The sequence below is a fragment of the Chenopodium album genome, chromosome 9 (assembly GCF_948465745.1).
Source record: "Chenopodium album chromosome 9, dcCheAlbu1.1, whole genome shotgun sequence".
NCBI classification, from domain to species: domain Eukaryota; kingdom Viridiplantae; phylum Streptophyta; class Magnoliopsida; order Caryophyllales; family Amaranthaceae; genus Chenopodium; species Chenopodium album.
Genome location: NC_137842.1, coordinates 59026805 through 59041259, shown reverse-complemented (window position 1 = coordinate 59041259; position 14455 = coordinate 59026805). Strand labels below are relative to the sequence as shown.

At 33.7% G+C, this 14455-nt stretch overlaps 1 protein-coding gene and 2 pseudogenes across 1 annotated transcript; 1 reads left to right on the top strand and 2 right to left on the bottom strand.

The window, feature by feature from the left end:
* The first annotated feature begins 248 nt into the window (after positions 1–248).
* Positions 249–2381, top strand: LOC145557812 (protein FAR1-RELATED SEQUENCE 5-like). The gene has a single exon (XM_081618991.1). The coding sequence runs from the start codon at positions 249–251 to the stop codon at positions 2379–2381; it is 2133 nt and encodes a 710-aa protein (XP_081475117.1).
* Positions 2382–6677: 4296 nt separating this feature from the next.
* On the bottom strand, positions 6678–7215 carry LOC145557811 (pathogenesis-related protein PR-1 type-like; annotated as a pseudogene).
* A 3056-nt stretch (positions 7216–10271) lies between these two features.
* Positions 10272–11060, bottom strand: LOC145557810 (borneol dehydrogenase, mitochondrial pseudogene; annotated as a pseudogene).
* Positions 11061–14455: the final 3395 nt, after the last annotated feature.

Below are 14455 nucleotides of genomic sequence, written 5' to 3'. Positions count from 1 at the left end.
AGTGGTTAACAAGATAGTACATGATTTTGGGGTTTTCTTTGATTGATTATTGTCTTTGTGTGTTTATATGGAATAGGTACATACATTCAATTTTTATTTCATTAATAAAAAATGCTTATTATTTCATACTCTGTAGTATCTAACAATAGCACACCATTAATGTATTTTTTAATTACATCATCAATTATAATATCTTTTACTTATTCGATACATGTTTATTGTTACCCCTTATGAAGGCAATCAAGGCAATGGATAATGTCAGGTCATCACTAGGAATGATATTTAATAACTTAGATGAAGGAGCAGAATTTTACAAACGGTATGCACATAATATTGGTTTTAGCGTTAGGTCTTCGACGGAGGTGAAAGATAAGAAGACTGGTTTTGTTATATGGAAATATTTTTTGTGTTCTAAAGAAGGTTATAATCAACCTACAAATCAATCTATGAATGGGGGTAAATCTAAAAGGTTGAAAGAAACAAGAGAAGGGTGTGGTGCCAAAATCAAAATCAAGCGAACGGAAGAGGGTAAATATGAGATTAAGGAGTTTGTTGAGCACCATACCCATGCACTTGCAACTCCTACAAAGAGACACCTTTTGAGATCGGCAAGAAAGGTTAATTCTATGCATAAGGCTGTTTTATTCACATGTAGTCGAGCCAATATAGGACCTGCCAAAGCATATCAGTTGATTAAACATCAAGTTGGAGGTTATGATAAAGTTGGATGTACGCAAAAAGACCTTCAAAATTATCAAACAGGACTTAAAATTATGATCAGTGATTATGATGCACATATGTTTAAAGAGAATTTTGAAAGAAAAAAAGAACTTGATCCTTCTTATTATTTTGCATATGAGGTAGATGATGAACATCGGTTAAAGTATTTTTTCTGGGCTGATGGCATTGGGAGAAAAAATTATGCCACTTTCGGTGATATTGTCTCTTTTGATACGACATATGGAACAAATAAATACTCAATGATATTTGCTCCATTTACCGGAAGAAATCATCATCGACAATGCATTACATTTGGTGCTGCATTTTTGTGTGATGAGAAAACTGAATCCTTTACTTGGTTGTTTGAGAAGTTCTTAGAAGCAATGGGTGGTCATAAACCTAGATGCATAATCACCGATCAAGATCCAGCAATGAAAGCTGCAATAAAAAATATATTTGATACCTCTTCTCATCGATTTTGCATGTGGCATATTTTAAAAAAAGTTTCTGAGAAGGTAGGTGGAAGTCATAATAGTAACGAGGATTTTCAAGATAAATTTAAATCATGTGTGTGGCAATCAGAGACTCCAGAGGAATTTGAGCATAGTTGGACAGAAGTTGTTAATGAGTTTGAGCTCACAAAAAACGAGTGGTTCTCTTCTATGTACGAGATACGACACTCATGGATACCTGCATACTTCAAAGACTTGTTCTTGGCTGGTTTATTTAGAACAACTTCTATTTCTGAAAGTGAAAATTCAGTATTTGGTAGTCTTACAGATAAGTGGCTCAATTTGGTTGAATTTTGGGTTCGATATGAAAGTATTATCGACAGGCAGAGGCATAACCAAAAAAAATCTGATCATGACACATCACATTCACTTCCTATATTGAAGACAAATCATAGTATAGAAAAGCATGCAAGAGATATTTATACTCATGCAAATTTTTATGTCTTTCAAAAGGAATTTTGGTGTTCTTATATGTATTGTGGAGTTAAGGAGACCAAAGAGGAAAATGGAAGTATAATATTTGAAGTTCATGACAGTAATCCTTGGAAACCAAAGCAAAGAATTGTATCTTATAATACTTTGGACAATGTGGCTCATTGCTCATGTAAGTTATTTGAACAAGATGGCATTCCATGTCGTCATATTCTTTGTGTTTTCAAGGGCAGAGGAATTGATGCAATACCATCATATTATATTGTTCACAGATGGACTAAAAGTGCAACTTGCTCACTTATATTTGATATGGATACTGTTGTAGATGAAGGTTGTTCTCAAATTCAACTTGCTAATATAGAAATATCTGAGTTATGGAAAGATTTTCATGGTTGTGCAGAATTGGTCGGTTATGATATTGATAAAATTCGTGTTTTAAGGAATGGGATCATAGATTTAAAAAAATCTTTGCTCGAGAGTACCAATGTTTGTGTAGATAACAAGACAAATGATTTGGAAGCATATGTGGAGTCTACCATTCCAGTGAAAATTGATATTCATCCACCAAAGCATTCAATAACTAAAGGAAGTGGCAAGAGAATTCCAAGTGGGAAAGAGAAGGCTATTAAAGATAAGCAAAAGCGACAGAGACTCTGTAAATCATGTGGAAAATATGCACAACATGATAGTCGCAATTGCCCTATGAAAGAGGCTTGATTCTCTTCTTTGGTTAGTTATTCCTTATTAACAATATAATTTCTTATTTATGATGTTAGCATTATTTTTTTATTTTTTTTATGTTAAACTATTTTATAACCTTTTGCCCTTACAGGTTGGTGCTTGTGATGCTTATCAAGATATAGGCACTTCAGATGGTGTTGGATTTAATTTGGCTATTGAATGTTTGCAGAGTTATTCCATTTTTTGTCTCACATGGACATGTAATTGATTTTGTGATTGGGATTGAATGACAGATATATATTTATCTTGAATAATTATTATCTGCATTTCTATTTGGTTCAGCTCCATTTTTACATGCTCCATTGCTATATTGATTTCAGTATACGATTAATGCAATAATGCCAAAACTATAACTCAGGAAACAACAAATTACGACTAACTGATAACCCATGAGGGAATCGAACCCACAACCTTGTGCAAATGCACAATGCTCTACCGTTTGAGCTAATAGGTTTCACAAAATCATTTTTTGTTATCTAATAATATCCGAAAATTCAACTTATGAATGCAAAAAAAAATGATACAACCAAGAGTAACTCTGCCTATTACGTAGTATATATTTTAGATCTCAAAAAAAGGAGCTAATATGTTTCTTATTCCACTAATCAGTAAGCACAACAACCAATATATCAAGGCACTAGGCCACTAACCATTTCCAAGAGTATCATAGGTTTCGTAACAAATGAATCAAAAAACACAAATTTAGGGTAAAAAAGAACAATTTTTAAAAACCATAATTAACAAATATTGTAGAATTTGTAAAATAAAAATCAAAAACTTTATTTAATTGCAGATCCTTGAAACTAAAATTATGATTGATCAAAAGCAATAAGAAACGTTTAATTGGAAACCCCAATAACTTTAATTGGGAACCCCAATAACTTTAATTGGGAACCCCTAAAAGTAAAATTGTGAAAAAAAAGGGAAAAAAACCGTCAAATTTACCTTGAATTGGTCTTCAGTCGGTGGGAGTTGTTGCTTGCATAAATTAAGAGCCAATGTAAATGAAAAAAAAGATAAGTTTAAAGGAAACAGAAATAAGGGAAAGAGAAAAGAGAGGAGAGAGAAAGAAAGGAAACCAGCCATACATATGAAATAGAAACGTGGGAGGGGGATGAAAGAGAAGGGTGAATTTTTAATGTTCTAATCTGAGCCGTTGGTGGTTACTAAAATCTAAGGGTGGAGATTTCTTTTCTCATTTCTTATTTCTCATTCTAGCAAATCCCTATATATATATATATATATATATATATATATATATATATATATATATATATATATATATATATATATATATATATATATATATATATATATATATATATATATATCCCGTGCATTTTGCACGGATACACTCTAGTCTATATTATAATTGTAGAGTCTTTTCACCACAACCCTCCAAATCCTCAATCCTCAAATCTCATGCTTTTACTTTTTTTTTTTAACCACTAAACATTTATTTATTTATTTTAAAACCGATAACTACCATTCCACTAAAAAAATAAAAAAAAAAAATAAAATCAATAACTACCCAGCCAACTTTTTTTTTTTTTTTAAATTTTTTCAAGGGATTGCAATAATTAATAATAACAATTCATTTTTTCTTAAACACTACTAGCATTTCACTTTGTGTTATTTTCTTTCGTGTATAATACGTTTCGTGTAGGCTACACGGATATATAGTTACTTTATCAACAATTCACCGTAGAACTCAAAATCCCCAACCCTTCAATTCAAACAAATTCCACTTCTCTAATCAACAAAACAAAAATATGTACAACACGCTTTTTGCGTAACTGGCCTCATCGAATAGTTGCTTGCAAAAGAACAAAGTAACCCCTCCTATAGCACTGATGTAATCACCCATATGACACTAACCGAGTAACCTCTATATAACTTTGACAAAGTAACCCCCGTAATAGCTTGACACATTTGCGTGGCCACCCACATATAAGAGTAAGGTTTTGTTCTTTTGAGTTTATGAGCAGAGTAGAGCACATCATATTGCAAAAGAGTAGAGCGGGTGACAATAGAGTAGAGCAGGGCTCAAAAGAGTATATCAGATTTTAGCAGAGTAGAGCCAGAGCAGACCATAAATAGTTCAAAATAACAGGTTATAAGTTACTACATCTAAATCAACTTCCCGTAATTGAAATGTATTTTTTCTTATATTATATAATTAAAATCTTTCTAAAATAATATATATCCCGTGCATTTTGCACGGGTACACTCTAGTTTTTTAGAACTTTGAAGTTTTTATTGATGAATTCATCTAACAAAATTAATTGACGAAAAGAAAATATATATTAAGTGATTTTTTAAACAATGATACAAATAAATAAATTGATTATAATTTATGAAATATAACTAAATATAAGAATTTAATTAATTTGAACCAGAAGAATGAATGTTGTAGGTTGAACATAAAGGTTTTAGATGATATAGGTTGAAGATGAATATTTATTTTTTGGAAGATATTTTATTCAATTTTATAAAAGAAAGCAAAAAAAAAAAAAAAATAAAAAAAAAAAATAAAAAAATAATCGTTTGAACAAAAAAATTTAACCAAACAAGACTTAATGAGTTGATGACTAGACTTGATGACTGTTTTTTTTAGGTGTCGAATTGGACGCCTAGGATTATCCAATTAACAAATAAACGGTTGAGATTTAATCTCTTATTGTAGTCGACCATAGTTGTCCGTAGTCGACGACTACGATAGAATTTTTACTAGTCAAGAAGGCATCATTATCATATTTTTATTTTTACCTATGCTTAATAAACTGAATCAAACTATTACAATAAAAAAAAATAAAAAATAAAAAAATTTATCACCCAAGAAAGAAGCTAGGAAATGGTTGGCCGTTTCAATTTTGTTACTATGCGAAATTACATTGTTCCCTTCTAGTGTTTAAAATATACTACGTATAATCGTTACACACGTATATAGGAGTCCATGCTTGTCAATGCATTCATATATAAAACCACTAATTATCAATATCTTTAATCATTTATTAACAAAATCTTAATAACAAGTTGATATTGTACAATTGGTCTTGTATGGACCCGGTTTACAATAAATTATTGTAGACCCAAAATTTGACACTTTTAAATAATATAATCACATTCTGGATGATATAATCACTTTTTAGATGATATAATTATCTTTTTGTGAGTCATATTTTGAATTATATAATTTCATATTAAACCATTTAATGAGATTATATAATTATCTTTTGGATGATAAAATTTAAAAATCATGTTTTGAAATGATGTAATTTACTATTTGATAATTTTTATAATGATAAATTTACCTTTTGAGTTATACATTTACATAACAGTTTCAAAATGATATAATCACTTTTGTAGTAATATAATCACATCTCGTATGATATAATCACATTCGTATGGTATACAAGAAGGTTGGGTCTACGATAAGTTATTGTAAACCGAGTCTATTCTAGTCTTGCAAAATATCCATATATATATATAGGTTGCATTTTTCCAACTGCATTACAAAACAAAAAGGGCTTTTGCTATACAGTACATTTAGAACAACTCACGGCACGCATGGATTGGTGTTATTAACGACATAATTAATTCACATTTGCTATCCTTTTAATTAATCTTCACATTAATTGAATCCCAAAAATCAAATTAGCTTTAAGACATAGATTAATTCGCATTGCTTTTTATTTTATCATCATCAGTATTCTAGTGAGCTGAAATACGTACATACATTAATTAATCTATTGAGTATCATATTGAAAAAGAGACGAATTATGGACTTATGGTCGACCAATTTATATTTCTTGCTACTTTGGTACAAACTTTTAGAGGATTTTTGTTTTTGTTTTTTTGTTTATAGAGAGCCACAAGGGAGGGTGATGAAAATTGATCCCAAAATCTTTTAAAACCGGGAGGATCTTAAGGGTATTATATATGTGAAAATATACAATTACCATACATACGTAAATGATTGCAAGGCGTATACAACATATATGCAATGTAATTAAAATAATAAAGTATACATTCATTTATTCATTTGTATCTCTCTTAACAACTTACATACATAATAATATGGAGTACCACATATATAAAATTAAGTGAATTTCACTAAAAAAAAGATCAAGTGAGCTTATTCCAATTCACTCTTTATTATAACAACACGAAGTTAAAGGAAAGGTTTAAAAGAGATACATATATATATATATATATATCATATTGATCATATATATTATTATTATTATTATTATTATTATTATTCCAAGGTTGTTCTCATTTTATTGAGAATTAGTCGTTAATTTTATCAAAACATTTAGTAAGGTTTCTGGCCAACCCAATTGCCTGGAGGATCATAGTTACATGTAACGAAATAACCTCCATTGTTACATTGAACCCTAGCACATCCTAGACGAACCGAGTTACGCCAAACCACTTGAGTATAATGTCCACACACCTTATTAGGAGCACAAGTATTGGAATTATAGTTATAATCGGCTTTCTCATCCACCCACAGCTTTACCGTGGCTGTGCCAGTCAGAAAAGCACCACTACCGGTGGCAATATTCTCCCCATACTGTTTACTGCCGGAGTGTCGCAAAGCACAGTCACCTTTTCTTTGGTTGGCATATTGTTGGGCATATTGCGCCACTCGGTTATCCCATTGTATGTTTCCAACGCCCACTGCGGCCCTGGCCGCGTTGTGGGCGTTAACATAGTCTTGTGGTGAATTTTGTGCATGTCACGTATGGGTAAGGGATAGGGTTGCAAAAATGAAGCAAGCAAAAATTAGGCTTTTGGACAACATTTTTTTAGGTTTGTTACTTAACTTATAATAAAGAGTTGATGTATATAAGTTATTTTTGATGAGTAGTGCATGGTTTTATGGGGGGGGGGGGGGGGGGGAGATGCATAAATTTCTTTGTAAGGATGGTGGCATTATTTTCCAAGGTAGAATATTCAAAGTTTAAGAATGACAAGCATCAACAAAATGTACAAACAATTAATTAATAAAATTCCAAGTATTCCAAACTTATAATCTTATCCACGCCATTTAGCCTCTTAAGTCGTCAAGCAAGAGTAGTATTTTTTGTGGATGATCAACTTGCTTAGTTAGTCAAAGTCTTGAGAAATTCAATATCTAAGATCAAATATCATCTATATTATCATTCACCCTTGTAACTCTATTGAGGGCATACATTATGTAACACCCCCAAAATTCGAGTCTTTAAAAACAATAAGAGTAACCTTTAACTTTCAAAAACCCAACCATCTGGGAATGTTACTGCTACACTTATTTTCCGTAGAAAATAAATACAAAGCAAAAATAACATAATATTTAAAATAACTAAGTGGTCTAAGTTGTGGCAAAATAAAATAGTCATTACATCAAAACTGCAATTATTTGAAACCAATAATTGAGAGGAAATAATTAAATTCGGGGATAAACTAAATTGTCTTAGCTACGTGATTATTCTAACGTCTCCTCACACGTAACCGAGTACCCTTTTTACCAACCTGCAAAATAAATCAGAAACAAGAAAAGAGAGAAAACTCCCAAAAATCAGATAAACTGAGTAATTCCAACTCCATCCCGTAAAATAAATAAATTTTAGTTCAAAACAGTTTATACATGATATAGTCTCATAAATATTTTAATACTCAACCAAGTTCAAATAGTCACATAACATATTATTACTTTATTTAAGAAAGGGAAAGAGAACTCCAGTAAGCCGGGACTAGTCCCTGTCACCACCTACTTTACAGAGGGTCGCGCGTAATCCCTATTGGCCATAAAATAAAACAGAATGTCCCTAGTGTGCACACCCCTCACTAATACCCAGTGATTAGGAGGAAGACTAACATCAATATACAATAAATTAAACCAACTAGTAGCAACCATAACTACTAGTGGGCAACCTGTTCTTCACCCTTTCGGGTTTCATTTCCCTTCTTAAATTAAATTTCACTGTACATCTTATTAGATTATATCATCCAATTACACTGTACACAAATATTGCACAAATCAATTTAATTTCAAGTATCAATACTTCAATTTCAGTATTATTAGACCATAGTCATCCTATATGACATATAGACCATCAATCACGTATAATCAATCATCCAATACCCAAGATTATATTTTAAAAAAACTCATACGATAACAAATAATCATATTTTTCGAAATTACATATACTAGTACACAAAATAGAAAACTCATATATAATATATGATTCCATAATATCATACGATAGCACACTCATCACATATGATTACATAAGCACGTATTTGACACATAATATTTCAAAACAATTTCCTAACGGGATTCTAAAGATGATGGATATTGAAAATTACCTTGATCGTGCGTAAAACTCAAGGTAATTAACCCCTGGAACGGTCACCTAGTAGCCTTCGTCTACAAATAAACGATTCTAAGTTAAGATAATTATACGACTATATATATAAAAAATTGAGGGTGTGATTAATTTATCACAATTCATAATCTAGTCACCCCAAAAACAAAATATAAACAACTAATTATAGAGTTAGATGGATAGTATTATATCATCATCATCTCCACCATTATCATCATCACCATCACCATCACCCATCATCATCATCACCGACATTATCATCATCACCATGCATTATCACCAAGATTCCACTAAAACCCAAATCCCAAATTCCACTGAAGCCATACAAAATCCTTTTTTTTTTTTTTTTAATTTTTAGAAATCAATAAGCACAAAATCCAATAGACCAAATACATACTGAAACCGAAACAATGGAGTGACGAGTTGCGGTGACTTCCGAACTCGTCAAAATATTTATTAAATTTTTTTTTTGTTTTTTTTAGAAGAGATAGTTTACCTGAGAAAAGATTGAAAGTACGGTATTGAAATTTGAGGTTAAGGGGGCTTTATATAATTTGAGTTGTTTAGCACTCTAGAAATTTCACAAGATAAGGGTCAAACTTATCTTGAGTTTGTTACATGATAGATGGCTGTGTTGTTGGGGCTCAAGGCTGCTGCAGACTACGGGTTTTGTTGTGTAATGGTGGAAAGCGATTGTCAGGGTCTGATCAAGTCACTCTCATCACGAGAAAGAGGGAGGAGCTCCCTTCACGTTATTTTTGATGATATTTATCATGTTGCTAGTAGTTTTGCTGCTGTTACTTGGTGTTTTGTGTATAGAAACGGGAATAAGGTAGTCCATGAACTTGCGCATTGCAAGCCATGGGAAGTGGGTAGGTATGTTTGGTTGTCTAACTTCCCTGCCACAATAGTCACTCTTGTGGAATCTGATATTTCTTTGAATGAGAATTGATAGCCGTTGAGGCTTTCCTTCAAAAAAAAAAAAATAAAAAAAAAAACAAAATTTGTTAAATCGAAAATGTGTTGATAGTACTATTTAATACCATTAATAAAGTAATATAATTGATTACTTGAAAAAATTTATTTCAATGATGAATTATATAATCATTAAAACATTACACTAGTCATATTTCAAATGACTATTGTAAAATTTTCATAATAGTATCATTGACTTTTTTGCCTTTTTTTTCTTGCAATACACTCATAATTAAAAGTTAAACATGCTCTTAACCTTTTGCTTTTATTAAAACACTGAGGCCAAAAAGTACGAAATAAACAAGTTAGGGTAGTAATGAAAACTCAAAAACTTTATTCATATTAATGAAAGTTAAATAAACAAATTAAACTTCAATTCATCAAATTAAACTTCAATATTCAATTAACAATTTCTAATTTACAAATTCAAGAACAACAAATGTATTTTCAATCTCATAACCAACAACATACTAATATACTAATACAATTAAGCAAATTATTATTGCTTGAATTATTATTCAAACATACAAAATCCGCAATTCATAATAGTAAATCCTCCATCCACAACAAGATTATGGCCACTAATAAACTTGGAAGCATCACTAGCAAGAAATAAAGTTGCCTCCGCCACATCCTCTAAAGTACAATTAGCGCCTTTGAGATTTGAGTATACTTTAGTAAATCCTTCATCATCCAACTTAAAGAAGCTCCTTGTCAATGGAGTCGAAACCACATATGGTGACAAACAATTCACCCTAATCCCATATTTTCCAAGCTCCACAGCCGTGTTCTTTGTAAGACCTAGCACACCATGTTTCGAGCTAACGTAGGCATGACATGCCGCACCTCCTATGGTAGAGGAAATACTCCCATGATTGATAATAGTACCCTGTTTGGCCGGGATCATTACTCGAGCCGCATGCTTCGTACCCAAAAAGGGACCAATAAGATACACCCCCAACGCATCTTTGAACTCGGATTCAGTGTTGTCAAGAATGTTAGGCTTGGATATGCCTGTAATACCTGCATTGTTAAACATGATGTCGAGTTTTCCATAATTCGACACCGTTGAGTCCACTGCATTTTGAACATGGCTTTCATTCGTGACATCGCAATGAACGTATGACGCTAATGATGTGCCTATGTCTTTGCAGACTGTTTGGCCTAGATCATGTTGAATATCAGCAATTACGACTTTGGCACCATGCTTAGAGAAAAGTTTAGCACTGAATTCACCAATTCCAGAGGCGCCTCCGGTGATGAGAGCTACTTTGCCTTCTAACCTGTGAATAATATCACGATATACTTAGGCCATGTTCAGTTAACCTTTTTTTTTTTTTTTTTTTTTTTTTTTTTCTTATTTGATATGTTTAAAGCTTTTTTTTTTTTTTTTTTTTTTTATTTTTTTTTTTATCTAAATGATATGAGTTGACCTAATCCTATCATTTGATTTAATTTGATCAAGCTTGAACATTTATATGTATGGTAATCTATAGGGAAAAAATATATACCAATTCAAGTGGAGTTTTATTAGATTCGTAATAATGCGAAAATTTATTTAATTTTTATAATTTTCTACATGACAAAATTATGTATGTTAAGACTTTGTTAGGGCCTATTATTGTGTATAGTGTATAGTTATCGGGCCTATCTCATGAGCCCTAATCTATTTGCTAGGTTGTATATATACTCTACTCTACACTCTAATGAAACTACGGAAAATTATTTCGTGACATGGTATCGGAGCCAAAATCATTCTAATCACTAAAACAATTTCTACACCCTACATTCTAATTCCTACAATCAATTTATACCATCAATTTACCAATTTTTTTTTATTGGTTCGAATTTGGTATAATCCCCAATTCAATTTCTTCTAATTTATTTTTTGGTTGCTTCGTCAATCGTCATTAGTGGTGTGCGCACTACTGTACAACTTCTTCTAATTTGGGATATTTAATTTCCCAATTAACTTTCTTCTAATTCAATATCACGCTCCTACTACTTGAACTATATTGTTCTATTGTTCTTCAACTCTACTGCTACTTGATTAACAATGGTGAATGAAACTTTGCCCACTGAAATTTTTCTGACTAAGCGACGTCAAAAGTCGGAGTTATTTTGTACCCACTGCAATCGATCGGGTCACGATAACGGTGGGTGCTTCCTTGTCCACGGGCTGCCTAATTGGTGGCTGGAAAAGTATGGGCATAAAGGCCGATCTTCTTCTTCGTCTATTGAACCCCCGATGTGCGTTGCTGCCGCTTCTTGTTCTGAGACTGCTGCTGCCCTCTCGCAAGTTCTACCAACCCAGCAAACAGAGTACTCCGCGGCCCAGCCGCGGGAAAGCCCTCCCAGCCGCAGCCAAGCCGCGGAGTGGACTGCCCAGCAATCTACTAGTTCTTCTGGCGGTGTTCTTCCTCGGTTTGATACTACTACTTCTCCTTCTACTTTTCCAAAGCTTTCTACTTCCTACACTACTCCAATTTTGGGTGGTGTGTTCGATCCTCCTACATATTCTATTAATGATGATTATTTTTCTTTGTCGTGGATTATTGACACTGGTGCATCTCACCATGTTACTGGCAATGAGGCTTTTCTACAAGATGCTCACTCAATTATTACTTGTCCCGTTGGTCTTCCCGATGGTGCTAAGGCCATGTCTACTAAGGAGGGTCGTGTTGTCTTGACGGATGGCATTACTCTTGAACATGTTCTATTTGTTCCGCAATTGACTTGCAATTTGATTTCGGTGTCTAAGTTGATTGATGATTCTAAGTGTTTTGTCCGATTCACTAACTCTCTTTGTGCTATACAGGATCAATCCTCGGGGAGCTTACTTGGAGGAGGTGAACGGATAGATGGACTATACTATTTCCGGCGTATCCCAAAAGTATGTGCAATCACAGGTCCGGAGATAACTACATTTGAGTTGTGGCATCGTCGTATGGGGCATCCGTCGGAGAAAATTGTCAAACTACTTCCTGCTATTCAAGGTAGTTCTGGTACTAAGTGTTTACATAAAGCATGTGAAATTTGCCCTCTCGCTAAACAAACCCGAACTAGTTTTCCTGATAGTGATAGTCGTGCTAGCCGTATTCTTGAAATGATACATTGTGATTTGTGGGGACCGTATAAGACGGCTTCTACTTGTGGTGCTCATTATTTTTTGACTATAGTGGATGATTTTTCAAGAGGTGTTTGGGTTTATTTGCTGAATGATAAAACTGAAGTTTATTCTTCTTTTTGCTCTTTCTTTGCTATGGTTAAAAATCAATTTGATGTTACTGTTAAGTGTGTACGAAGTGATAATGGAACTGAATTCAAACACATGCTTCCTTATTTTGATGAACATGGCATTCTCTTTCAAACCTCTTGTGTCGGTACTCCTCAACAAAATGGTCGGGTTGAGCGTAAACACCAACATATATTAAATGTCGGTAGAGCATTGATGTTTCATGGCAATTTGCCAATTGATTTGTGGGGAGAGTGTATTCTTGGGGCGGTCTTTGTGATTAATCGCACTCCTTCTCTTTTACTTGATAAGAAAACTCCATATGAAATGCTTTTTGGCAAACAACCTGACTTTGATACATTACGTGTTTTTGGGTGTCTTTGCTTCGCTCATAATCAAAAAGCTAAGGGTGACAAATTTGCTCCTAGGAGTAGGAAATGTGTGTTTGTGGGTTATCCTCATGGCAAGAAGGGTTGGAAGTTATATGATTTTGAAACTGGTGAAATTTTTGTCTCGCGTGATGTCAAGTTCTATGAGAATGAATTCCCATTTGTGCCTACTAGTGACTCACTTAATGCTAATGTGGGAACCGAGGGTGTGTCACCAGAAAATGTGGTAGTTGATCATGATTTTTTGGATGATTTGGAAAATGTTTTGGAGGTTGGTGAATCCTCTATTGACCCCGGTTCACCACAAGCAACGAGCAGCCCTGCCCCTGCTTGTGATGCCGCTGCCACTACTTGTACTACCCCCCATGCTCCTCACACTACTGCACCTTCTGTGCCCTCTGCTACTGCTTCTGCCTTGGAGGCTGCTGATCCGAGCCTCTCCTCTGAATCATCTCTTGATCTTGGTCGTGGTCAACGACATAGACATCCCCCGGGTTGGCATCGGGATTATGTTGCACATACTATTTCTGTTCCGAGTCCATCTATCTCTCCCAGTTCATCGACCACTCCAAGCTCCTCAGGTACTCCCTATCCTTTAGCACATTTTCTGAATTGTGATAAATTTTCTGTGCGACACCGTGTATTTATTGCAGCTATTGATATGATGGTTGAGCCTCGTAATTTCAAGGAGGCAATGCAAGATGAGGGGTGGAAAGCGGCTATGCAAACAGAAATTGATGCATTAGAAAAAAATGGCACATGGGTAATGGAAAAATTGCCTTCGGGTAAGAAAGCTCTTGGGTGTCGATGGGTTTACAAGATCAAACTTAATTCTGATGGCACACTCGAGAGATTGAAGGCTCGTCTTGTTATCTTTGGTAATCATCAGGTTGAGGGTATTGATTACAATGAGACTTTTGCTCCCGTTGCTAAAATGGTCACTGTTCGTGCTTTTCTAGCTGTCGCTGCTGCAAAGAATTGGGAATTACATCAGATGGATGTCCACAATGCATTTCTACATGGTGATCTTGATGAGGAAGTTTATATGAAGCTTCCCCCTGGGTTTCATGGCTC